The following is a 27191-nucleotide window of genomic DNA, read 5'->3' as shown; positions in this document are numbered from 1 at the left end:
AAAGTGGTGATCTCGTCTGACAGAGAGGGCGGGCCATCCTACCTTCTGATATAAAACACAGTGATGAGTGCCATATGGGTCCCCAGTTATAAATCTAAGAGCTGAATGGTAAACAAAATCTGGAAATTTAAGGTTAGAGATGGGGGCACGCCTATAAATATTTTTTCCATAACCCAAAACAGAGAGAAGGGTTGCTTCCACGATCCGTTTCCTACAAAAAAAAATGGAAGACAAGAACTGTTCCTGTGCCGAAAACTGAATTTTTAAAACTAAACTTGAATAGGCCTTTTTCATAACAGACACTTTCAAACACATACTGATAACATTTATTACAGCATTGCATTGCAATAATTGCTGCAATGGAGCCATCATTAATAGTTCCACCTGTTCTTTTTCTGCTAGGACAAGCTGTGAGCATGCTCTTTGAATCTGATTCATATACGATAAAGAAACAAGATCAAGATTCAGGGTAGCAACATATAGACAGCAAAATGACATGACATTGTTTTGGAGCAGAAAAGGTTTAGGAGCCGCTCAAACTGTAATTATGTGTCAAATAAAGATTTTCTCAGCTCATAATTGAAAATATAGTCCTGTTTTACTCCTGTGTATAAAGGGATAATGTCTTTAACAGTATGAGAAAACGTTAGGAATTAAGTTGTTGTAGTGATGTCATTCAATTTGAGAATGCATCATGGGGTATTAAAAGATTATTTTACATGTATGTGTGCCCTTTAATGTTGCAATATAATCAAACTGTTAAACACTGAAAAAAAGTAATTTAAGCATGAATTGGTTTGTGGTTAAAGCTAACTACGTTGTTCAAGGAGTCTGTTTCACACTAAGTAATTCACAATCCTTTGTTGGTAAATGACGTGAGGGGTTAAAAGGTCTATTAAACAATACAAGGAACATGGCAGAATTAACAATATGCTGCTGACAGAATTATCCCATTACCGGCATGCACCCAGCTGAATCAGAATTTATATTGGTTGCACTCTTCAATTGTTTTCCCACATTGGTCAGATTCTCACACTGCCACATAAATGAGGCCACTTTGCTGATTTTGGTTTTCAGCTGGCCAGATGATGTTAATCTCAAACTGTCCTTAAAAACAGCACACCAGTATTAAGATAGGCTACAAGTCAATAGACTTTTATATAAGTAAAAGTAGTACTACAGTGTAGAAATACTCTGTTACCAGGACAGGAGAAAGGACAGTAGACATATCATGGAAGGTATACAAAACATCTCAGTGAGTCTCAAAGGAAAGCAATAGAGATATGTCTTTAAAACAATTCTCTTAATGTGCTATGTGTTCTAATGTGTTAAAAAAATCTTTATCTTTTGAGGCCACTTTGCTGATTTTGGAATTCAGCTGGCCAGATAATGTTAACCTCAAACTGTCCTTAAAAGCAGCACACCAGTAATAAAGATAGTCTACCAGTCAGTAGACTTTTTAAAGTAAAAGTAGTAATACCACAGTGTAGAAATACTCTGTTACAAGGAAAAAGTCCTGCATTTGAACTTTAATAAAAATGCAAAAGTATCAGCATCAAAATATACTTAAAGCACCAAAGGTAGAAGTAGGCTACTCATTATGCAGAATGGCCCATTTAAGAATCATAGCCTATATTATATTACTGGATTATAATTATTGATTGATGTAAACATGAGTTTAATATTTTGTATCAATAAATCTGCAAAGTAACCAATAACTAAAGCTATCAAATAAATGTAGTGGGGTAGAACGTATATTTGCCTCTGAGATGCAGTAGAGTAGTATAAAGTATAGTAAAGTATAAAGTATCATAAAATCGAAATACTCAAGTAAAGTATACAGGTATCACTACTTGAGTAAATGTACCTTGTTACATTCCACCACTGGTTTTATGACCAGCGAGGATAATATAGGCTGGCTTTTCCTGCAGTTTATGGGCTTCGTATTGGCTCCACTTGCTCCATCTGTTTGTTGAATGTTTAAACAGTGGCTCCAAAAATATCACGTCCACACTCAGAAATATCATGTGTTGAAACAAATGATTATGGGGGATGTTAGTCATTTAGTTTACTTTTTATTCTGCTGTCTTTGGCATATGTGCTGTTATATTAAAATAAAGCCAAGCATGTATTGCTTGACAAATCGTTATTCATGTATTGGATTTTATTGAATTCTGAGACAAAAACTTTTTGCCATGCTGTTATTTCAGTTCACTTTTTCGTTTTGTGGGTTTGTCTTATGGTTTATCTATGCGTATGGGCTTGCATGCATAGACCATAGATGTATAGCGCATAGACATACATACGCATGTGGGTGGTATGTATGAGGGGTGACTTTCCTTACGCATGAGCGTGATGACGAAGGCAATCATAGCAACCAGCATGGCGACGGGGAAGCTTTGCTTCGCCGCTCATCTGCTTATAAACTCATATTAGGCTGCTATCTTTACGTTAGTTGATTATCTTTCAGCGGTAAAATGTTTACAGTTAAGTACCTTGTAGTTGTTGTTGGATGTATCCAACCTCTGCCGTCGCTACACCAGAATATTTCTGAAGAAAATGGGATACGCTAAGTATTACATTACCATGGACTCGAGAATAGGTATGCAAATACTATTAGCATTAGCTAGCTGTAAGTTAGCTGCTAGTTAATCAGCAGCAGGAAGCAAATTGTGCTTAGGCAGCTATCTAAAGATAAACTCAGTGTGTATCACTAATGTGGCTTCAAGTTTATGTAGAGAATGGTCAGCCTTTTACTTACATTGATTGCTTGTTCTCAAGACTTGAACTTAAAATCCATATGTAACGTTAGTAACATACTGTAGCTTGTAACACGATGTTTTAAGGTTAACTTGTTAGCTTACTTTATTTTGGTATATTAAGATAAAGACGACATTTTGCCGTGTTCGTACGTTACTATTTTCACAAAGGTACTAGCTAGCTACTTTACGAGAAATAGCTATAATAGCTAGCTATATTAACGGTAAAAACCAACAACAAAAAAACGAATAGACTCAGATCTAAGTCAAATGGACCAATTGTATTTATTTATTTTTGCTGATTAAAAGCATACACATTTGAAAGTGATTTATATATTGTTTGCATCACATACTTGTTGTTCCTATTAGTTGACTATGGGAGTCAACCTGTCCATATCCTTCTATGATCATTTTAGGGAGTTCTTCATCTGGAGTGGGGTGCAGCAGCCCTGGTGTGAGAGGACAGACTTTAAAAAGTAGCCGTGAGTATAAATATGTGCAAATAAAATTACAAATAAGTCAACTGAGTATTGGCCATTTGTAAGATAAAAGCTTAATTTTACAGTGTTACTGTGTATGTTGTTCTCCGTCTTCTGTTTTTAGCTTTCTGCCCTCGCTCCTCCAGCAAGTTAACACAGTCCATTGTTAAAGACCACATGGTGTCTCATTACAAAAAGGTTTACTCAGCTAAAGGTGAGCTACATGGCAGGAGTACACTGTGATCCTTACAGTGACATGTGCTTATATGTTGAAGTGGTTATAACATGTATCTCTCTTGCATAATATTTAGATTGATAATTGATAATCTGTTCCACAGCTGCCATTGATGCATCAGTACCCAAAAGCTTGATACACAGTGTAAAATGTAAGTTCACAAGTATCAAATATTAAATGATTAATTCAACTCAAAAAACTATTTCACTGTTGAGATGAGGATGTACCTTACATTTCTGGGCACATTTTCTGATATATTTCTCATATTAACACAGCCACAATGATTTTAATAGCATAATAATTAGTTTAAATGCTGTTTAATGTAACCCCTAACAGTCTGGTGTTGGTGTCTCAGTGGTAATCCAAATCAAAGACCTTTCTCTTTGAAATCACCACTTTGCACCATCGTTCAGTAGTTCAGGAAGACATGAATCATAGTACAGGCAGAGTCCAATAGCTGCACTGACAGTAGCCTCAATAACCAATAATGCAATATAGCGACTCATCACATTTGAGTACAGGGTGCAACTCATCCTCATCTTTAATGGTAAAAGTAAAGCTCTCTTCGTATGTCGTTGCTATCACAATTGCCTTCTTGACCCTCCCATACCTCACAATTAAGTGTGGTCAGTCTTTGCCTTTTATAGACTATTTCCTGTATACATTTTTTTTCATCGCCTATTTACAGACAATGACCAGATCAGACAGGAGCGGTTGAGGAAAGGGGGTCGTCCTCAGTCAGCTCACTCTCTTAGCAGAGCCTCCTGCTCCTCAGCCCAGGTAAGAAATAATGTTACTGATGTGATTCCCATTGCTTCATATGATGCCAACGTATCTTATGCAGAAGCCATGGCTTTGCCTGACTAGAAAACTTGGTGATCACGAGCGTTCAAAGGCTTTAATAAATGCAAAGTCTTCATTATTTCAATACAACATGTTTGCTTTTCAGAGTAGATTATCTGTGCAGTATGATGACAGCCCCTACCTCTGCTCAAGGAGTTCCACAGTCTCCAGCCCAAGGTTCAGCTCCTCCTTCCATGCCAAGGAGATAGTTTATCCATCGTATAAAGTCGGTTCTCAGAACCATTCTCATCACATTCGCCCAGCATCAGAAATAAAATACCCTAGCCTGGAGGCTACTTCACACAGAAAACAGTCAGCGTATTCACTGGGAGCTTCAGGAGATCAAAGTTGCTACAAGACTTTCCAGGACCCTGTTCAGAAGACGTACAGCGGAGACTTGCTCCAGAAACATTCACAGCACTTTACACAAGATAAACCTTTCACACCTAAGACCCTGAAATCAGAAAAGAGTTCATACCTGTCACAGTATCGCTACTACAGAGCACCATGGAGGAAACCTACTCAAGATTGCACCGACTCAAGATTGATGCGACATGAGACATATCATGGAAGGTACTTACCAAACATCTCAGTGAGTCTCAAAGGAAAGCAATAGATATGTGTCTTTAAAACAATTATCTTAATGTGCTACCTGTATTCTAATGTGTTAAAAATAATTCTTTCTTTTTTTATGCAGCACAAGAAACAAGGAATGCACACAGGAATTTAATGAGCCATCTCAGGTAATTTTGAGGATTTAATTTGATTATTCAGATATATTTTCTAATGTGTCTAACAATACAGTGTCAACACTTTTCTTGTTAATCAATTAATCAATTTATTGACTGACCTTTTTTTAATCATGTGGTTGGATTCTCATCATTGGTGATGTAAGAAATCACTTAATTTATAGTGTATACGATTTGATCTAATGACAGGCCTAAAAACATATCCATGCCTTTAATTGGTGTCCCATAATTAGTTCAGTAAAGTTGAATGCAACAAGTTTAGTATTACCCACACTGACTGAACTGGATGACATACTGTGGTACAGTATCCAAATAAAGACTATGAAAAATAGTGGGTTATAATGATTTGTTGCTCAAAATCAGTAATCCGTGTGTGGTTCATCGTCCCCTTTAAACCATAAAGAGCTGGAGTGTTTACAGCCACATGAAACATTTGATCATGAGACAGCCTTGACAATATTAAACATCCCTTCTCATTTTACTCTCCTTTTTGTTGTACAGGGATTTAATACAGAGCATGATTGGTCAGAAGATGAGTTCAATGGCACATATTTCTCAGCATCTAGACAACAGAGTCGAGCAAACAAGAGCAGAGACAATGATTTCTTTGACTCCTCATCCAGGTGAAATCATGAAGTGGAAACGCTATGTTGCATTTTCAGCAGAATGTTACACTTTGTGTATTTTCTGTGTAAAATTACATAATTTAATCATCATCTTTTAGGGTCTCATCAGAAGGTGGGACATCTCCCATTATGAAGAGTGTATCTGCAGAGTAAGTTCTCTTTGATAATGTCTAATCCTTATACAGCTTTTAATTTATATAGTAGAAAACTATTGTCAGATGTATAAGGATTTGACAGTGTGATGCTTCTGTGAATCTTAAGAACCATCTAAAATAATGTCTCTGTGAAGTGAATAATTATCATATATTCAACAGGGAAGAAGAATTAATGTACCTTGAATTCATTTCTGCTGTAACAGAGGATATATTGTCCAGGGGGCACATCTCTGACAGGTTTGTCATTTTTTCTATTTCTATGAACTACAAGACTACGGCCTATGCTTTGTTAGCTTGAAGATATTTACAGCACATGTGTAGCCTGGATAGCACTTCCTTAATAGCTATAGCATGTGTCTCATAATTGAGTATATATATATATATATATATATATATATATATATATATATATATATATATATATATATATATTTAAACAGTGGCTAGTGTCTGTTACTACCTCCACAGTCATTGTCTGTGTTCTCTGCAAGGTTCCTAGACCGGGTGATAAAGCACCATATTGACATGAATCGGCATCAGCTTGATGTGGTGAGTATATTACTTAGTGCAGAATACCAAATATGTTAAGCAAGTCATGTTTCAGTGTTAGGATCACAGCTTTAAATAAATATTAGAAACAACTTAAAAGGTTGTCACAAAGGACTCTTCAGTTTCCTTTCATGCATCTGAATCCATTGTTTGTTTGTTTATAGGGTAAAATGCGCCACCTTCTGGAAGTGCTGCGTAAAGATTTTGAAGAGCCAATCATTACATCTACCTCCAGTACAAAGCTTGAAAAAAATGAGAATGCTCTGCTTGATTCATTCCTACCACATCTGGAATCAGGGGGGAAACAAGTGAAGACCAAAAAGGACAATAACCTGTTCTCTTATGCGTCACTAATTAAATACTGTGATACACCAGATTATTCTGATCCCCTATTGGGGTCCACACCCTTATGCTCTCCTGAAACGACTGCTGCCTCACAAACCAAAACAAATGAAAAGAATGGAGAAGATGACAATGAGGAAACTGCCATTAGCTCTCCTTGGCACAGTGAGCATGTTTTTGATAATACAGGAATCACTGAAGAGGACGATCAAAATCAAATAGGCACAACTGAGATAAACAAAGAAGTCAGCCATGAAACCAATGAATGCACCACTATAACCAGTGATGAAGGAGTTCATCAAGACCAAGCTGCAGTCAGTTATGATGGACAATCTAAAGAGGTTGAAGATCTGGGGAGAAGATTGTCAGAGTCGCTTCATGTATCCAGCAATATACGCTACAACAATGTGGAGACTGCCACTGAGCAACATACAAATATCGTCGCCTCTGTCAGTGATGATGAGTTCTGAGTTTTTCTTGTATTCAGGGATTGAATGTCCTTTGTTACCAAGTGAGTGTTTTTCCAGAGAGAAACAGAACATTTAAAATTTCTGAAAGTATAGTTTTGTAAATGTGATTTTACACTGGTTGTGTTTTCCATGTTTTTAACAGCCCCACCAATATGGTGTTTCTAAATTATTGCCCATGGTAACTAGTATGATTAGCAAATTTTTATAGGCTAGTCCATAGCACTACACTGATGTCAGATGTGTGGAATAAGTGGTATCCTTTTAGTTTGAGTGGATTGCAGTGTGCCCAGTCAGTCTTAACTATGGTGAAGTTGTAGTTTACTTACTTTTGTTGTAAAGAAACTTGTACATTTTCCAGTGTGTTTGACTTGACATATGCCTCTGAGATGTAGCTACTAGGAGTTGACTGTCACCAGAAAGTGTCTTTACAATTGCAATACATTTTCTATTCTTCTGATTCTTGTGTGCTGGCCTCTGATTATTAAGACTATATTACAAACTGGTAATTATTCAACCATCAGCAAAACAAGCGCGCCATTATTTACCAAATTTGATGATAGTGACTTTTTGCAAACAATTACAGAGGGGAACTCTATAATCACTGCACAATATTCTGTGTTTGCGATTACAGCTGCCAGTCGATGTAAAAGGTAAACCGACAGGTCAGCGGCCAGCAGTTCCAGGCAGCTGTCCCGTTTCTGGCATTCTCACCGCTCTGCATTCCAGCTGTCTGATGTCATGGCTCTGAAAACCTCCCTGTATTCCTCCGCCACAGAGGCACTACAATGCATTTATAAGCGTCTGACCAAAGAAGTACGCCAAACCATATATTGTGTATGGAGTTATTAAAAAGTCAGAGTATATTCCAATGTAATTCGGTGATTTATCAATTGCTGAAGCACAGTTGTTAGAGTTAGAGCCGCGGATGTAGACGGAATACGCTTGTTGCTCTTCCAATCCCAGGAAGCGAAACACGCTTGGAACTTGAGTGAACTGCTGGACCAAGAGGCATGGGTGCTACATTAATTTTGATCCACAAACAAACTACAGACTAATTGGCTGTCTCTAATTCCGATAAATATCTAAAAAAAAAAGTAGCGTAATACATCGACCTTGATGGCGGAATCCCTCATGACCTAATTCTAGTTGGACTTCTAAATTGCATCCAGTGGCTAACGGTAACGTAAACGTTTTTGCCCAAAATATCTACCGGCAACGTCAGCTTCCCAAGGGTGTCGTCTATTTGCTGGAACATAAGTTAGCATGCTAGCGTTAAAGCTAATTTAACGACAGTAGTTAACGGTTAAAGTTAAAGAGATATTTAAACTAGCTAGCTAGCTACGTTACCAATGAAAGTAGCTAACGTTAGTCTGCACAATGTCAGATATTTGGAACAAACCTATTTGAATTTAAGTAATGCCAAGTTAGTAAACATTAAGTTATAGCGTCGATAAATTGTAATAAAATGGATGCATGTTTGAGATGGTTAGCAGCAGGGATTTTGCAATAACGTTAGCTTGCTGCGTATTAAATCAGGTCGCTCTTGTCAGTGTTTGGATCAGACTATTAACTGAAAGGGGATTAATCTAACGTTAACCACAATCTTGGAAAATGGCTTGCAACCCGTATTATAAACAACGTCAGTTGACGTTACACATGTCTAGCCTACTACAAATTGCTGTCCATAGATTTGCTTTCAGTCGTTGTTGTTTTTCCAGAGTGTAGCTAAACTTAAAAGACTTTTGGAGAAATGGTAACGTTAACGCTTTGGTAGCAAATCCGAGATAGCCAAGTCAGGTAATTTAAAACAAAATGCCACATTTAAGAGGATTACTTTACGATAAGTCTGGGTTTGTCTGGTCCAGCGTGTGTTTCAGCGTGACTGAACAGGTGTGAAGTTTATGTATCGTAACATTATTCATTAGTGATGATTATGGCCACTAAAGTATGGTTCGTGTGTATGATGCATCCCCCCCTTTCCAAGTTTGCGACTTGACCCTAGCCTTTCTTGTGAATTGTAGTGTTTTGGAGCCTGTTTATTGGCAGACCCCCTCGCTCTGATATCTCTCCATAAATACATGTAAAAGTCATATTTGTGCATGTGTGTGTATTCCGGGCCTGTGTGTAATTTGTGGGGGGAAAAAACAGAGTTAAAAAAATGTAATTTCCCCTTGTCTTCTTTTTTCTTGTGAATCGTGTGTTTTGAGGATGTATTGAGATGTTTCTTGTCTCACTTTTCAGGTCTGTCTGTCTGATGATGAACCCCATGACTTGTAACATTCACACATTTTTCGAGGGGACAGCAAGGGGAGTAATTTCTCTGGACTAAGTGAAGACCTCCCTCTTGAAGAAGTTTGAAACATGCCCTTGCCGTTTGGCTTAAAACTCAAAAGGACTCGAAGGTATACAGTTTCAAGCAAGAGCTGTCTTGTCACTCGGATTCAGCTGCTCAATGGAGAGTTTGTTGAGTTTACACTTTCAGTGGAGAGCACTGGACAAGAATGTTTGGAGGCAGTTGCTCAGAGACTTGAATTAAGAGAGGTATGTATGTTTTCATGCAATACAATTGCTGATTGTTCTCTATATACTTTTTTGAGACTCACCACAAGGACAAGGTTGTCTTTTGGCCACATTCTTACTAGGAACTGGTAAGCAGGACACAGAAACTGAGATAACCAGTTTGACATTGTTTATTCATAGAATATAATCTCATAGTCTTTGTCCTGCTTATAACATGATTTAGGAATTGTTCAATTACATACACTACATTCATATGTAATTACATGTATGTAACCAACTCATCACACAGATTAGCAAACATATGCATGTTTTTGAAATTTTCATTCTAACAGAAGTGGCAGCTCTCACAGAGCATCGACAATAATGGTCAAGAAAAGTAGTTCTGAGTCAGTATTGAATAATGTACTAAGCTTCATGTCTGCATTTGGTCATTATGGTCACACAGTGAAAACCACCTGTTAGTCATGAGCTGAAAGAGATGCTGTCATTTCCAGTTGCACCTCAAATCAACAGTGGAGACTGCTGAATATGCAGGCGATCTGGCCTAGGAACTTGCACTATATGACAGTTTCTGTTTATTTTTGCTGCATAACGTAGCAAGGCTTCATTTGTCATTGCTACTGACAGGCCTCCACCCTCATTTAGAGGTATTCTTGTACGCAAGTAATAACCGTACTGTTTGTTTTTGCTGTCACAGTTCATTCATAGTTGCTAACTAATGCTATCTAGTGTAAATCAGTTATGTTGGTATGTTATTTTGTAGTTGTGGTTTAAGAGTGGCTGCAAATCATAGTAGGTATCTTTCAGCTGAATTGTCTCTGATAAACAGCAAGCCAACTGGGGTTACTTTTCTTAACAGTTCATTGTGTGATGTTCAGTAGGTCCCAAGACTGAACAGGGACTGACAACAGCCTATACATCTAGAGAAGTTTGTAGTGGTTAAGTTTTCAGGTCTACATATGTTTTGAATGTTATGTAGATAATTAGAAGAAGTGTGCACTAAGTGACCAAACGGGAGACGTATGATATTGATCTCAAGCAGTCACACAATATTGTACTGAAGGTTAATGTGTAATATATGTTTTAAGTAAGCGTGCGTTCCTTTTAGTTGACTACAGACCGTAGAACCTAAATTATTGTGCAATATATACAAGTTGTCTAAAAATGTCCTTGATCACAGCGTGATTCAGGTGTAATGCTTGTGCTTTCTTTCTTTGTTTGTTAGATAACATACTTCAGCCTGTGGTACTTCAACAAGCAGAACCAGCAGAGATGGATTGACTTGGAGAAGCCGCTGAAAAAGCAGCTGGACAAGTATGGGCTGGAGCCCACCGTTTACTTTGGAGTCGTGTTTTACATACCCAGTGTCACCCAACTGCAACAGGAGATCACAAGGTGATGTTCCATCAGTGACACGAGGTGTCTTTTATAAGCTTATTAGCTTAGGGACAATTTATCTTCAGAAATAGCAGTCAAAAAGTTATACATTTTAGTTTTTTCTGTAAATAAGCTTTGGCCAGGTAGGTGGCCTACAGTGGAAGTTGATGAAGCAGCTTAGATGCACAGTTGTACCCCCTGAATGAGATGCCACTTTATACTGATGTCTTCTTACCTCTCCCCATCATCTCTTATAATACTTAAATCCAATCAGATCAATCTATTTTAATACTGGTGCATTTGACAAGGTTTGCTCAGTAATGACTTTTCAGCTGTTTCTGCAAACCTGAACGAAGTTGTCATATTTGGTTGCTGCTTGTCGATTCTTTACTCATGAGTAACCCTCTCTGTCTCCACAGATATCAGTATTACCTACAACTGAAGAAGGATGTTCTGGAGGGCAGGATCTCATGCTCACTAGAACAAGCTATTCGTTTAGCTAGCCTGGCAGTTCAAGGTAATATGAATGTATGATACTAGCCGTGCAACAGAAAGTTCAGTTTGACAAGCTTGGTGTTTCTTGGCATAAATTCTTCTGTAGTGACAGCTTTAAGTCCCATGCATAGTAATTACTGGTGCAATTACACATCAATTGTTCTTAAATCATGTTACCGGCTGCTGAAACACCAACATTTTCCTCACATCTTCAAAATTGTACTGGAAACAATAGTTATTTCCAATGATTTCTGGATAGGAGGCTTGTGTTAGTTCATTGAGTTATTTTATCTGAACTGCAGGTTTACTAGGGTTAGGGTGTAACTCCAATAAGCCTATTGATTCTCAAACAGTTGCATTTTAATCTCAATCAGTGCCAGAGAAAAAAAAAAGATAGCTAGAAAAATGGGACTTTAATTTGGAATTTCATAAATTGTCTTGCCTGCTGCTTGTATTAGCTTTAGCCCTGACATGTCCTCCAGCCAGAAGAATCTCAAACGCTGCTGGCAAAGTTATATCAGGCTCTGCAACTAACTGGCCTGGGTGTTGGCATAGCAGAGCCGCTGAGATCACTTACTGCTGCAGCCATGTTCAAATGACTGACCAGCATGCAATATGTGCATTTGAAGAAGAAGAAAAAAAACTAAGAGGGTTCCCTTTAGATTTAGTCACTGCTTAAGTTGTCACGCAAACTTGCGTTTGTGCTGTAAATGTGTTGTTTAGTTTCTATTTTCTGCCCCTGGCTAGGGTATTTTGGAATGTAGGGCAGTTGTAGCTTTTGAGCAGTGCTGATGCCTGGATACCCAACATAGCTGTGAATGTTGCCAGCAGGCAGCCTGAGGCTGGTAACAGTTTTGGACCTCCACGTTGTCAGACACTGAAGCAATTCCCTTTCTTAACAAACAGGCCCCTCTGCTAAAATTAGTTAATCTTGCTATCATGCACTGCAGCTTTCCAAAAGGCATTACACCATTCTGCAATTCCTGAATGTCTATTTGGTCTTGTACTAAATGCAGAAATGGACATGTAATAGAGTTTATTCAGAGAGCAGTGTCATGCAGAGAAGCCCTATGACTTGCTGTATTTAATCATTAAGTGTCTTTTTTGTTTGTCCACAGCTGACTTTGGAGACTTCAATCGATATGATTCCCAGGAGTTCCTGCAGAAGTTTGCACTGTTCCCTATTGTAAGGATTTTTATTTTTTATCAACATGTTACATGAAAAATGTTGCAGCTATCCTTATTTGTATTTAAATACCAGCATTGTTTCAAACCTGACTCTGTCTTTGCAGGACTGGATCCAGGATGAGCGAGTCCTGGAAGAGGCCACCCAGAAAGTGGCTCTTCATTATCAGTCCTTCAGGTGAGCAGGTGTTCTCAGCATCAGCCTGCTTGTTCTGTGTGGATCAACAGACAAACAGCCTTGCATACTGCACAGACATGAATCAACATTACATAAGTGTATGCATTGCTTTGCTTGTTAGTGTTCCAGCCTTGGTGTTTTATGTAGGTTCAGTGGACTTTGATGTTTTATTTTATTTATTTATTTATTTTTTGTCTTGTTCAGGGGTTTATCAGCCCCAGAGGCAGAGATGTTGTACATGCAAGAGGTGGAGAAAATGGAAGGCTATGGCCAGGAAAGCCATCAGGCCAAGGTAGGTTTACGATGTCCAGCCTGCGATCCCCAACAGCCCAAACGTTGACGAAGTATGACGTTGGCTAACTAGAATCTGAACTCATATTGTCTGTCTGGATTCTTTCACCTGAAAGACTGTTCTGAATGTCTTTATCCTCTCCTTTCATCTAAACAGGATAATACAGGCACAGATGTTTCCATGGGATCCTGCCTCGATGGCATCTTTGTCAAGCACAAAAATGGCAGGCCGCTTCTTTTATTTAGGTATGTAAATTGTAATCTTTTATTTAATTGTAAAGGTATGTAATTTAACCTCACGGTTATAGTGACCAAAATTATCACGGTTTTCGGTATTATCATGGTATTTTTACAAGTGTGTTCAATATGTTCAGAAAGCACTGATAGGCCTACACAAGCTGAAATAGTTTCAAAAAGTGTAACAGTGTTTATTATATTACAAAAATATAGGCAATAGGCTTGTAAAAACTATTGAAAACTGGCTACTGAAACACCGGCCCGCTGTAGGGTGTCCGGTAAGAACTTGAACCAGAGATGTCTGACTTTGAGATCCAGGAAGATTTATTTACAACTCCAACATGAAGTTAACTATGAAGTTGTATTTGACGAAACATGTGAAGTTGGATGTGGTTCTGAAATATAAGCAAATAATAATGCTCATTAATAAGCAACTGACTTACTATGAACATTATTTACCAAAACTAAATGTTATAGCCACCAGCATATAACAAGAAACAATACTAAGAATTACATTAATTTCTCTGTAATAATTATCAACACAAATATCAACACGTGGCTGCACAAGTAATATTAAACAATCTGCACATCTATCAGCTATGCAATAAGAAACACAGCAACAGCAATATTATCAAGGCGATCATCTCTCTCTCTCTCTCTCTCTCTCTCTCTCTCTCCCTCCAAATTAATGTCACGTCGTAACACGGGCTAAACTTATCCACATTGTAGCAGTAAACTTATTAAAATATGAATAAACGTAGCTTTAACGTTTACACAGATAACGAGGCAGTAAAACAGTTTAGCAAGCTACAGAATAGTTTTTTAACTTACGTTCTGGGCTACACACATCACTTCAACAAGACCAAAAATGGGAACGTTTACAGCTGCTGTATCTGTCCCCTTCTCCTGTCTAAGAGCAGTGCGCCAGCGCAGAAACTTCAGGAGACTTGGATGAAGCTGGGAAGGATTAAACACAGGGTTTCCACACTGTGGTAATCCACCGTGATAATAATGATATTTTAAATGAAAACGGTAATTGTTATCGTCAACATTTTTACCGTGGTTTACCGTTACACCGGTAATCGTTACATCCCTATCGGGAAACAAAATGGTTAATGTTTGTTTGATCTACTTCTAAATATGAAGAATAAAAGCTTTGTCTGGTAAATTGTGACTTGTAGCAGTAATTGTATTGAATCAGACGATTCTGTCAGTTTAGATTGAGTTTTCTGGCACAGCTCACATTTATTCTTAAGTGAGGTTGTCTTCTGTAATGTTCCTTAATGCTTTCTAGACTTGAGTGTGGCTCAAGAGGAAATTAGTCAGGTAGACTGTGATTTAAACTGATAAGGATTATGGGAGCATTATCATTATTGTCAGTCAAGTGAGTAAATGTACATTCTTGACCTTGGCTAAACTGTATCTGTCTATATACCATAATGAGTACTAGATACCTTTTTGATCGACTCCCACATATGTATGGTTTTTATTTTGCATTGTTAAATCAGTGCCACAGTCTTTTTAAAAATGCAAGGTTTATAACTGCAATGACATCATGTGTTTTTTTTCCCCTTTCTCTCTGCCACCATGCTTTATTTGGCTGTGTAGGTGGAATGAAATTAACAACATGAGTCACAACAGGTCCTTCTTTGTCCTGGAGCTGGCCAACAGAGAGGAGAGTGTCCAGTTCCAGACCGTAAGTCTCTGCTGCCCTTGCACCTTGTCTTCTCTACCCATCCCCTGAGACATTTCAGTCTCTTATTGGATTTAGTTGCTGTCGTCGTGGAGCTTACCATCAGCTAGTCTGAACAATGCACCTATGTTTGTGTGTGGGTGTGGCTGTAGTTGGGGTATGTTACGCATTTGTGTGTCCAAAAAAAAGTATTTGAGGGCATTCACATGAACCGCTTGGCTTTGAAAACATCACCTCTCTACTAATTGTTTCACAATGTAATGGTTTTCCTTCTCCTTTTTTGTGTAGGAAGACATGGAAACCTCCAAATATGTGTGCCGGATGTGTCTGGCCAGACTCAAGTTTTATAAGATTAACAAGAGTAGCCTGTAAGTAAGTGTGTATGTGCGCGTGCGTGTGTCTCTTTGTTCCCTGTCGTCTTGTGCATGTCTTCTCTTTGGTGTAGCCTCACTCTATCCTCCTCTCTTCAGAGAGGAGTGTGACCCCCTGCCTTCTGAGGGCTCCCAGAAGTCCCTTCTCATTCTATCCTTTCCTCGCTTTCCAATGCTCTCTCGTCCCTCTCTGCCTTTTAATAAGGGGTGAGCAACACTATCAGCCACCACCTACAGTATGGCTATCCAGCAGGTGCCAACACCCATTCCTTTCTGAATACCTAGCCAACCATGCCACAGCAAACCGGCTCTCTACTGTATATCGGAAATAGGCCTTAGGTTGTGAAGCATGTAGTGACTTTTCATCCTAGTAAACTCTAATATTTGGTTTATTATTAAGAATAGCCTCTATTTTGATGAAGCCAAAGGGGATCATAATCATAAAAATGAAAGCATTGTAAAAATCCACAGGGATCTCAACACTGTTTGTACAATGAAGATGAACAGAACTGTTTTTAATTTTTTTTAATTTAAGGTCATTTGAAATCTTTGAACTACAATCTGTTGTTCAGTATTTGCTTTGATCAGATATTTCCAGATCAAAATGTTCTATGCTTAGACTGTATTTCATGTAGTTTTTGTTTGGCTTCATGTGTTAAGACAACATTAAACACAGAAATTTGCCCTGTTTTGTTAGATGCAAGTCAGTCAAAATTAAAATACATCGCACAACTCTTCTCCATTACGCCATGCTTGCTGGTGTACTGGAGAAGATTTAAGCGTCATTTTTAAGTTTGATGGACCTGTTCTGTACCTTACTGTGTTTGCGTTTTCAAAGTTAAATGACAAAAGGACAAAGTAAGGTATTGGAAGCAGTAGTGCTATTGGGTCAGGTCATCTTTTTTGACCGACATTTGTTTTCCCACCAGACAAACCCAGCCTACAGTTGTCAACCCAGTCAGACGGAGATCCTCTACTAGAATATCTCTGGTAATGTTCATGCTCACTTTTCACATGTTGCGTGCTTGCATAGTTCCCTGATGATTGTCTGGCTTGCATTGCAGCACATGATGTACATTCAAATCATTTTCTAAGGGCGTGTCACTACAAAGTTATATTTCATTCTTTGCTCTTGGGCAGTATTCAGATCATATGAGCCATAACTGAATCCCTCTCTTGTTGATTTATAGCCAAAGCCTCAGGCCTACATGATGCCCCCTCCACAAATGCACTACAATGGTCATTTCACAGAGCCTTATACGTCATCACAAGGTAACTACTGTATAGAGGGTGGCTTGCAACTGGGAACCTAAAAATGAAAATGCACTTTGATTGCCTGCACTGTCTTCAGCTACATTTTTAATATAGCATTGTTTTGTAATTATAATCCATTGCCCATTTTAGGATGTCTTGTTAATTTGCTCTCTCACAGACAACCTGTACATGAACAGTCAGAACGGTTATTACTACCACTCCCAGACCAGCCTGGACTGCTCTCCTCTGGAATACAGCAGCGGAGGGCGTTTACGTAACGGCAGTGTGTACAGCGCTCACAGTACCAGCTCTCTAACCAATCCCCAGCACTATCATCAGCCCTCACCCATGTCCTCCAACCCCTCTATCACTAGCGATATCACAAGGCCGGACTATGTTCCCTCGCATCGCCACAGCGCTCTCATCCCACCTTCCTACCGTGCAACTCCTGATTATGAATCAGTGATGCGTCAGAAGAACCGGGGAGCAGGAGGAGGGATGCTTTTGTCTCAAGAGCATCGGCAGAGCCACTCCATGAGGAACCTGAACATTGGAAACTCGTACGCCTACAGCAGACCAGACCCTCTAGTTTACAGCCAGCCAGAGATCAGAGGGGAGCATGGCGGAGCAGCCCAACATTATCACTATCCCTTCCATCTGGGCTCCAGCTTCCACAGCCCCTCTCCATACCCCTACCCTACAGAGAGGAGGCCCGTAGTGGGGGCGGTTAGTGTCCCGGAGCTGACTAATGTCCAGTTACAACAGGCACAGGAGTATCCAGCCCCTAACATCATGAGAACACATGTGTACCGACCACCTCCACCCTACCCATACGCCCACCCTCGGCCTGCTAACAGCACACCTGACCTGTCGCGTCACCTGTATGTCAGCAGTAGCAACCCAGACCTGATCATCACGAGGCGTGTGCATCACTCAGTCCAGACTTTTCAAGAGGATAGCCTGCCAGTTGCCCACTCTTTACAAGAGGTGTCGGAGCCTCTTTTCAGCGGACCCCCACAGAGACACCCATACCATGCTCAGAAGCGGAACTCTATTGAGGTTGCTGGATTAGCACATAGTCTCGAGGGGATGCGGGTCAAAGAGCGGACTGTGTCTTCTTCAGCAACTGAAACTGCCACGCCCCCTCCGGCCCTGCGTGGCGGCCTCTCTCAGGGCTCTCAGCTCAACGTGTTTTTGGAACGTACAAAGACAGAGGACAGGGGGGACAGGAGCGAGGACGTGCAGTATGGGCACAAAAAGTCCCTTTCAGATGCCACCATGCTAGTTCACAGTAGTGGTGAAGAAGAGGAGTTTGAGGACGATAGCGGACGTCACACTCCACTTTCTCAGGATGCATTAGCAGCGACTGTTCCTGACCATCCGTCACAAAAGCACCACAGCTTGACATCTCTCTCCTCTCTGACGCCTCAGCAACAGACTCCGATAGAGCCGCCTCCCGCATATCCCATAGGCTCTTCTCTTGACCCCTCAATAACCAGCTCCTTGACTTACAAGGTTCACCCACTGATCCAGGAGGGCGAGCCTTTGTACTTGCTGTCAGATTTACGACAGCCCAGGATTATGCCCTCAGTCTCTGAGGGAGACCTGAGTGGCCAGGCCAAGCAGAAGACTAAGAAAGACTTCAAGAAGAGGCCTGTGTCTGATGTGCCTCCTGGGAAGAAAACAGTAGAAGGTTTGCCTCCTCCGGTGAGTCCTGTTCCCAATTACATTACATTATTTGAATAGTGCAATAGTTAATAAACATTTTTAAATTGAGAAATAAAGATATTTCTCCACGTTAGTGCTTAACTTTTTGATATTAATGAACGTCCGTTACATTCAAGCCATTGCCAAATGAGTTGCTACAAAGCTAATTAAGACTATCAGCTCCACACACTCTCTCTGTATTTCTCAGTATGGCTGTGTTTAGAAACTGGTGTTGTCCGGTGACGCATAAAATCGAGTGAAGATAATTACCTCTTCTGAAGAATCCATCATGTTGTTTTAATCCTCCTTGGTTACAAGCAACTGCGTGGAGGAGGGGTGGGGGTGGTGTGCCATCACAGAAGGCTTGTATCTGCTGGATGCGCCGACAGTTTTGTTGTCATTACTTAGAATTCCTCATGGGGGAGACAGAAACTACGGACCATAGCTTTAACTATGCATGAAAGCAATATTGATGATTTAGCAGCTTGGTAATGTTTTACTAAAATTTATTGCTAACATATCATATCATTGAATCGCACTTCAGCTTTCCACTTGGCACTTGTTTTGTTCTTAGTAACACATGTCTATGCCTCATATAAAGATCAAGAATATGCATACACAGCAACAGAGGTAGTTTCAGTGGCCAGCTTTGAATGAGGCAGACAACACATATTGAAAGAATGTTGTTGGACTAACCTTGTAAAACCGGACAGGTGACATTCACTGACATTCATAAACGCCCAGCAAGGCTGCGCTCTCTGTCCCTTCTTGTTACTTACTTCCTCACTGCGAGGCTCACACTTTTCTTTGTCTCTACTCGGTTGTCACACCAGGGCATGAAGAAAGGAGCTAGGTCAGAGGTGAAGAAGATGGGCCCTCTGAAGGTAGCCCACCTAAATGGCCTGTCAGTGTCCAGGCAGCCAATGTACGAAGAGGTCAAGGATGAGCCTGAAAGAGCCTCTAATGACGAAAGGGTAGGACACTCTTTGATTTTGTCAGTGATTTGCTCCCTGACAGATGGACTTGTAATGCAAAAACCAATGTAAATGTGTAGTTTATGCAATTGCAACTTAAGAGATATGTGAGATTTGTTACATATTGCTTATGTTCTTAATGACTTGTCTATGGCCAAAAAAAATCTCATAATCAGCAGCTGCTGGCTGTGTTGGTAGTAATAACCTCCTTGTAGGTGAGGCTTTGTTATGTAGAATACACAAAGGAGAAAGTCTTAGTCAGTGTTATTGTTCTTGTTAATCTTGATGCTTTTTGCTTTGACAGTGGAGGTAAATTCCAGACACAATGGAAAATAATTAGCACAGGATAATCAAGTTGTCATCTGTAAGCATACTGTACATTCTCAAATGTCTCCGACACAAGAATTGTCAACCAAAGACGTAGGTTATTACAGTACATATTACAAACTTGTAGTTCATTGAGTGCTCACTTCTACACATAGTAGTTTGCTTCTTTATTTATCATATAACTCCATCTCCCTATGTCATCCACCTGTTCATCATGCACAAAATTCCACTACTGTAGACAAAATTTGGTCTTAAAGATAATAATGCATGTTTTAAAAATAACTGAGTGCTGCTACATATTTGCAACTTTTACAGATTTGTTAAAAAAAAAAAACCTGATTCTTTTTTAAAAGGAGCTGATCAATTTAAACAGATTTTCACACATATTTTAAGTCCTCATCATCCAAATTTGGTTTGTCCACCATCCACCACTGAAAACTGTCCTCTTAGGGAAAGCACATCTCAGAGTATGTCTACAGTAATAGAAAGTAAAACTACTGTAATAGAAAGTAAAGCTTAAATGAGCTGCAGATTGTGAATCAGAGTCCCTAATAAAAGTGCTTCTATGCTGCAAATGTATTATTGTCCACTATTTACAGGGATTTTCACATAATTTAATTTCTCATGCAAAGTATCACTGCTGATTCAATTTTGACCAGATTGGGAAATTATAGTGTACATCTCACCACATCATTTTAAGTATCTATAAAAATTGTTTTATTTATTTGGGCAAAGGAAGCCAAAATGAGGTACACTTTGTTTGTGTGTCAGGGCTGCATTATCGATGGCATTGATCTATTTACTGTCTCCTTGTTTGTGTTAGTGTAAAGTGCTGGAGCAGCATATGGAGAGGGGAGAGCTGTTGAAAGAGTATGAGAGTATCCCAAAGCGTCGTCCAGCAGGGGAATGCACCATCGCCCAGCTGCCAGAAAGCGGAGACAAAAACCGCTTCCAGGACGTCCTGCCGTATGATGACACCCGAGTGGAGCTGGTTCCCACTAAAGAGAACAACACAGGATACATCAATGCATCACATATTAGAGTAAGTTATGCAGCGATGTATCATAATTATCTCTTTGTAAATCACTTGTACATGATTTTGTTACATAATCAAGATAACAAAGCACTTACACACCCAGAAGTAGTCATCAATTAAGCCAGGGCTCAGTTTTTTCTCTCTCTCTCTCTCTCTCTCTCTCTCTCTCTCTCTCTCTCTCTCATGTATTATTTCTGTGAATTTAGAGTAATAATGGCAAAATCCAATATGCACCACAAAGTAAAGGCCTACATTTTAAAACCATGTTACAGCCTACTGAATGCACTAATGGAAAAGTTCCCTTAGTGAAAAACCAGGTGTTATGGCTTTTCTTTTTATCACCATATACTGTACTTTTCATTTAGACTTAGGGAATTTATATTTTTTTTTATCCTAGAGGAAGGAAAATGTATATACAGAACTGCTTCTCAACGGTCTTCTGGATTTGAGATCAAGTCTGGTTGAATTTGTTTGGATGGAACAGCTGTTCCATGTCTGGCTGCTTCTCGACCACTTCAGAAAATCTAAATATTTTTGTTAACACCGAGTTTGACAGTTAGTGCATGACTGACATATCAAAACAATGGAAGCACTTGGAAATAAGAATGGCCTGCTTAAAATTGTAGTACTTTTTGAAGAGGTACTCTAGTGATTTAGTCTTGCACTTTTATTAAGATGGCAGACTTGTGAGCGACAGATCAAAGCAAAATGGTCTGGACAAATTAGTCAGGAGTTCCAAGGATGTAACTAACTATTCCAATGCAACTAAAGTTGTGCATTACGGGTAGTAGTGTCTTTTGTTTACACTTAACTCTCACTGCCTAGTAAATTCCCATGTCTGGGTTACAAACCCTCAGTTTGAAAGGCAGGGATCTGTTATAAATGTGTAGTCTCCATCCAAGCACAAGCTGAGATAGCTTAGATTATCACTTAGATTGCTTAGACTAAGTATTGCTCCTCATGATGAGTAAACTGAATTCTGAATAACCAGAATGAAACCCATTCAATAAAACATTAGCAAATGATTCCACCCATCTACTGCACCGAGTCTATCGCCCAGCCCGATAACCAGAAACTCTTCTGTGGATTACAGCCACAGTTTACAACATATTACAGCAGTAAAGGGCACGTTACTCATGCAGGGGTGTTTCAATGACTGCTACTTAATCACATTCACTCCTTCATTATCATGTCTCTGCCACAATAGAAATACTCTACTGCTACTATTTCTGCTTCTCTAGCTCAGATTTTAGAAGAATCACTGATTAGCTCCTGTGACTGGTGACTTTAAAAAAAAAAAAAAGAATCTCCTCATCTCCTGTCTCATTAGATAACAGTAGGTGGACAGGAATGGAGCTACATTGCCACGCAGGGTCCCCTGTCGAACACATGCCTGGACTTCTGGCAGATGGTGTGGGAACAGGGCGTCTCCATCATCGCCATGGTCACTGCTGAAGAGGTGCGTCGATTTCATATTTACAGCTCCACTTTTTTTTTTTTTTTTTTTAATTCCTCATTCCCTGGACTAACTTTTTTGTACATCATCTGATTCCTTCAGGAGAGCGGCCGAGAAAAGAGTTTCCGGTATTGGCCCAGACTCGGCTCACGGCACAACACGGTGACGTACGGTCGCTTCAAGATCACAACGCGGTTCCGCACAGAGTCTGGCTGCTACGCCACCACGGGGCTAAAGATCAAACACCTGCTGACGGGCCAAGAGAGGACTGTCTGGCACCTGCAGTACACAGACTGGCCTGACCACGGGTGTCCTGAGGAATTCAAAGGCTTCCTCAGTGAGTGGGAGCTGTATCAGCTTGTCCTTTTATGGTCCTCATGCTTTTATGATTAGATGTCTACCTGGAAGACTGAAAATATGACTGTTGTGTGTTACATTGATAGCAACATTAGTTCCACGATACTAGATCCGTTTTTGAAGGAAATTAAGGTAACTAGTGAAGATGATGTCAAAGTCTTGAAAAGAGAATGTAAATGTTCCAAAGCTGTGTCAAAACTGCTGTATTAATTTATTGTGTACCTAATTCAGTCTCAAGTGAGTGTTCTCATCTTTGTCCAGCCTACCTGGAGGAGATCCAGTCTGTGAGGAGACACACAAACAGCATCAGTGACCCAAAGAACACCAACCTACCTGTACTGGTCCACTGCAGTGCTGGAGTGGGACGGACTGGTGTGGTCATCCTGTCTGAGATCATGATAGCCTGTCTGGAGCACAATGAGGTAACTTCCTCACTTAAAATAAAACCTGCTACTTTTTTTTTTTTTTTCCAAGTTAGGACCTCAGCTGGTGTTTTCTCTTTCTTGGTTGCTTTTCCGTTTGCATTTCTAGATGAAACACTGCTGTCTCTCTCATACTAAAAGTCAGACTTGTTTCAGATGCTGGATGTCCCAAAGTTCCTGTCTAAGCTGCGTAGTCAGAGAATGATGATGGTTCAGACCTTGTCTCAGTACACCTTCATCTACAAGGTCATCATCCAGCACCTCCGCAACTCCAGGCTCATATGAGCACGTGTCTGTCCGGCCCAACTTCAACCCCCAGCACACACGGCCATCACAGGTGATTGTAGCATGGAGTCTGCTCCAGGTTTATGCCAGACTGCACTGTGAGGACGCAGCGGTATGAATCTGTTCACTGTAGTGGTCGGTATTTGGTGGACAAGTATTAAATCGGGCAAGGCTGAAGGAATGATGTGTGGATATACAAGAATGAAGTGATACCAAATGGAGCATAAAGACTTATGACCTGCCTCTAAACAGTATTATATATTATTTTTTACATACATTATTGCTTAATGAAGCCCAGCACTTTTACAGTACTTTGCTGTACATAATGAACCAATGTTAAGCTGCATTTAAAAAAAATTATTATAGATATGTATCAAAAACTGTATTTTCATTTGACAAAGGTCACGTTTTGGATTGCTGTTTGGTAACTATTGGTTCTGATAATGAAGGACATTTCTGTAGTGATGAAGACCGAGTGGCTCTGAAAATAGATTGTCTCATGTGAATGTTTCATTATTTTATCATGTGGCCTTTGGTGGTACAGACAGGGGTTTGTCCCTGCATTTAACTTAAGAATATAGATTTACATTCAACAGAATGATGCTAATGTATACCGTATACCTCGTGATTTGGCTGCATTACTTGGTATGAGCAGTTGCAATGAGCATGTTTAAGAAAGCCCTAGAACCCACCGAACATCTATCTACAACAAAGCGCCTGCTAAAAACAAATATATATTCTCTGTGCACAAAGAGTGGTGGGAGATGGATTGGTCTTTGTTAAACACTGGATTGATGCAAAGTAGAAATGCATTGCACAGGTTCCAGAAATGTATAGTTAATGAGCAAAGAAAAAGAATGACCAAGCAGGTTTTTGAGTCAAGAGTAAAACTGGAAAATGTATTTTATACAAATTTTTCATCCTTTTTTATAATGAGAACTCTTGAGTGCTGTATCTAAGCAAGGTCAATATACTTTAACATATTTTGTCAAGACAAAGTGCCTAAATAGCTGCCTTGTAAAAGTTGAAAGGACTGTATTTTTGCATAATAGACGTTTTCATTCAGTGTTATTTAATGCAGCGATATGTATGTGTTTATTAATGCCAATCAATACATTTGAGAAACATGCCTGCATGAAGCACAAGGATTGCAAACTATTGATCATCCTTTTTTAATTTGGCAAAAATCCTTTAAGTTGTGACTGTTGGGCCTGGGATTCATTGTTAATTACATACAAATTGGTGTGAGGCCATTTGACAGTATTGAGATGTAAGTAACGGTGCTGTGCAGCGTGTTGGCTGTGGTGCTCAGTGAAGGTCTGAGGGCCAGGCCATCTCTCTCTCTCTCTCCCAGTATTGTGCCCGTCCCGCCCGTTTTCACTGCATTGACAAATGTCCCTGTGCACAGTGTGCAGACATCCTGCTGTTACAAATGGCCTTTGACTAATTATGAACACTTTTATATTTCGTGCTGCAGCTATAGGGAGTATTTAGAGTCCAGTTATGTAGTTCACGTGTACAGAAATGATGCTTGCAGGCATGGCAAAGTTAACATGAAGTCAAATATCTTTTTAACAATGTTAATTTGAAATATTTTGACTACACAATCAATTCAAGGCGCCAACTTAATTTAGTTTAATTTGGCTGAAGTGATTGTTAATCTCTCTTTTGTCTTACCCTGATGTTTTTGGTGTTGGTGGCAGACAAGTGGGCAATGATCTAACTTAACTGGAGAAAAATACGTCTTAACTGACGTTGAGATTTTAACTGGATCTTTTTAAAAGGCCCGGATCAATTTGGTTCAGTTTTTGTTTTAAGATACTGATTAAGTCTTTGTGTGGAGACTGAAAAGAGTGATTTTTTTTTTTGTGGCCAATGCGTAACAATGTTGTCCATGTACAGGTATGTTCATAATGTACACAATTTAAAATTCTGCTTTTATGAATATTGGTTATTGTACAAACTATGTATAAACTGTATCTATTGAACACAAATGATATGCCATTGGTAAAAAGTGTAGAAAATCTTTTCAGCCAAGAATAAATATTTGGAAATAAATTGTACCGTCTCTATTCAGTTATAGATCACCTACTGTTTCTCAGTTTACATCAATCTATGGTGCCACCTTGTGGTAGGACTTAGCCAGTGGTTCTCCATCTCTCTGGTTGCACTTGTTCTGTATCTGTTGAATCAACATAAGGCGTTTACATTATTGGAAGAGCTCTTTATTAAATAAATTCAGAGGTGAAAAGGATGACAGCTGGTACAGAATCTTCAAGGAAATGAGGCAAGAGAGCTGATATTTTTTAGTCTGAAATGTAAAGTACGGATTTGAAGAGGGTGAGTCTCGGATCCATAGATCTTCTTAGTGTCCTCAGCTTGCTCACTAAAAGGTAGCAGTGGTTTCAGTCGTCAAGGTGCGCGCAGACACCTAGTCAGGGAAAGGTCGCTTGGCAACATACCTCACTCCATCTAACACTTATATTACATCCTAAAAAGGCAAAATATTTTATGCTGAAAACGTGTTTTTTTTCCCCCTCTCCCTCAAATGCAAGCTGTCTCAATTCCATTTTACAAATTGTATACAGTATACTTATGTACAGATGTATAGTCTCCAGCTTTTTGCAGTTAATATAAAGGAAATCTACATATTTTCCAAAATGTTATTGATTTTGTTTTTAGTCTGTATTAGTTGTATTGTTTTCCAGTTGTACTCAGCCCCCTCCCTTTCCATTGTGCATTGCATTGTGGGAGAATAAGGTCTTTTAAAAACACATCGAGGGTTTTTTAGTAGCCATACTGACAGTTTTAAGTATGCTTAATTTAGTCACTTTTACCGTGTGAACACAACACATACTCAAACCCTCTTTAGAATCAGTATGGACACAGGTACAGTATTATGGCCTAATGCAGACATTTGATCATTTGTTGTGAAAAAAAAGTTCATATAATGATGTTCTGGTATTAAAGGTCCCATGGCATGAAAATTTCACTTTGAGGTTTTTTTTTTAAACATTAATATGAGGTCCCGCAGTGGCTAGAAATGGCGATAGGTGTAAACCGAGTCCTGGGTATCCTGCTCTGCCTTTGAGAAAAGTAAGCTCACCCCCAATTTCCACCGGCTGCGTATCCGCTCCGGAACGGCGGCGGAGTCAATAGGTTTCCATTAAAGTCAACGTGTGTATTTCCACTGACTTCGGAACGGCTGCGTTCCGACTCCGTCCTAGCTCCGGCGATCCGGAGCAGATACGCAGAGCTTCTATTTTTGCCGGACGCCGGAGAGCTCCGCAGCAATTCAGAACAGGGCAGATAGTGCGGGACAGGAAGTCGAGCACAGAAACAAAATAAACATCCGGTTAATTTTCAAAATAAAATACACCGTGCTCACGGCAAATCATATTTCCCTGCACTACACCTTGAAAACTCGGCACAGAGTTGTTTCCCCTCTACTCTGGATGGAAACAATCTGTTGTTGGTTTTGTGGTTCTATTCTGCCTGAATTCGCGAGATCTTGCAGGTCCTCGTCACTACAGCTGTCAGTCATGGCCGCAGCCGTGCCGCAACAAATTCGGACCTGGTGGGTATTGACGGACAGGCGGAGTACGGAGCGGAGCCGGTCCGCAGACGTTCTGCATTCAGTGGAAATCCGGAGTCAGATGGGCCAATCTGGAATCTTCCCTATATGTCATCATAAGGGGAAAGGTTACCTCCCCTTTCTCTGCTTTGCCCATGGCAAGCTGGTCAAGGCCACAACCCCCCCCCCCCCCCCCCCCCCCCCCCTCTCCTCCTCAATAGCATTTAAAGACATCCTAAGGAAAG

General features: G+C 39.8%; 2 protein-coding genes across 3 annotated transcripts; both read left to right on the top strand.

Annotated features, from left to right (window-relative positions):
• Positions 1-2376: 2376 nt before the first annotated feature.
• Positions 2377-7664, top strand: spata7 (spermatogenesis associated 7). Of its 2 annotated transcripts, none has more exons than XM_078278066.1 (12): positions 2377-2602; positions 3176-3235; positions 3363-3452; positions 3577-3624; positions 4162-4253; positions 4423-4889; positions 5014-5059; positions 5567-5688; positions 5790-5840; positions 6006-6083; positions 6338-6395; positions 6560-7664. In XM_078278066.1, the coding sequence occupies exons 1-12, from the start codon at positions 2560-2562 to the stop codon at positions 7205-7207; spliced, it is 1803 nt and encodes a 600-aa protein (XP_078134192.1). In that variant the 5' UTR covers positions 2377-2559; the 3' UTR covers positions 7208-7664. The 2 variants fall into 2 exon arrangements, with proteins under 2 accessions (XP_078134192.1, XP_078134191.1); XM_078278065.1 differs by having other exon boundaries at positions 3176-3241.
• A 451-nt stretch (positions 7665-8115) lies between these two features.
• On the top strand, positions 8116-26131 carry ptpn21 (protein tyrosine phosphatase non-receptor type 21). The gene is made up of 19 exons (XM_078277365.1): positions 8116-8385; positions 9449-9748; positions 10953-11122; positions 11524-11621; positions 12718-12785; positions 12892-12962; positions 13167-13254; positions 13411-13499; positions 15099-15186; positions 15472-15551; positions 16484-16544; positions 16745-16826; positions 16987-18515; positions 19349-19489; positions 20640-20858; positions 22183-22311; positions 22411-22645; positions 22927-23087; positions 23244-26131. Exons 2-19 carry the CDS (start codon positions 9569-9571, stop codon positions 23370-23372), a joined length of 3618 nt encoding a protein of 1205 aa, XP_078133491.1. The 5' UTR covers positions 8116-8385; positions 9449-9568; the 3' UTR covers positions 23373-26131.
• Positions 26132-27191: the final 1060 nt, after the last annotated feature.

The sequence above is a fragment of the Sander vitreus genome, chromosome 20, assembly GCF_031162955.1.
Source record: "Sander vitreus isolate 19-12246 chromosome 20, sanVit1, whole genome shotgun sequence".
In the NCBI taxonomy this organism is placed as follows: domain Eukaryota; kingdom Metazoa; phylum Chordata; class Actinopteri; order Perciformes; family Percidae; genus Sander; species Sander vitreus.
This window is presented reverse-complemented; position numbering and strand designations above follow the sequence as displayed.

Coding starts and splice junctions, on each gene's coding strand:
- ptpn21 (XM_078277365.1), top strand. CDS start 9,569: ATGCCCTTGCCGTTTGGCTTAAAACTCAAAAGGACTCGAAGGTATACA. Junction 11,622..12,717: donor AGCTAGCCTGGCAGTTCAAG/GTAATATGAATG, acceptor GTTTGTCCACAG/CTGACTTTGGAGACTTCAAT. Junction 12,786..12,891: donor AGTTTGCACTGTTCCCTATT/GTAAGGATTTTT, acceptor CTGTCTTTGCAG/GACTGGATCCAGGATGAGCG.
- spata7 (XM_078278065.1), top strand. CDS start 2,560: ATGGGATACGCTAAGTATTACATTACCATGGACTCGAGAATAG. Junction 2,603..3,175: donor TACCATGGACTCGAGAATAG/GTATGCAAATAC, acceptor TGATCATTTTAG/GGAGTTCTTCATCTGGAGTG. Junction 5,060..5,566: donor AATTTAATGAGCCATCTCAG/GTAATTTTGAGG, acceptor TTTGTTGTACAG/GGATTTAATACAGAGCATGA.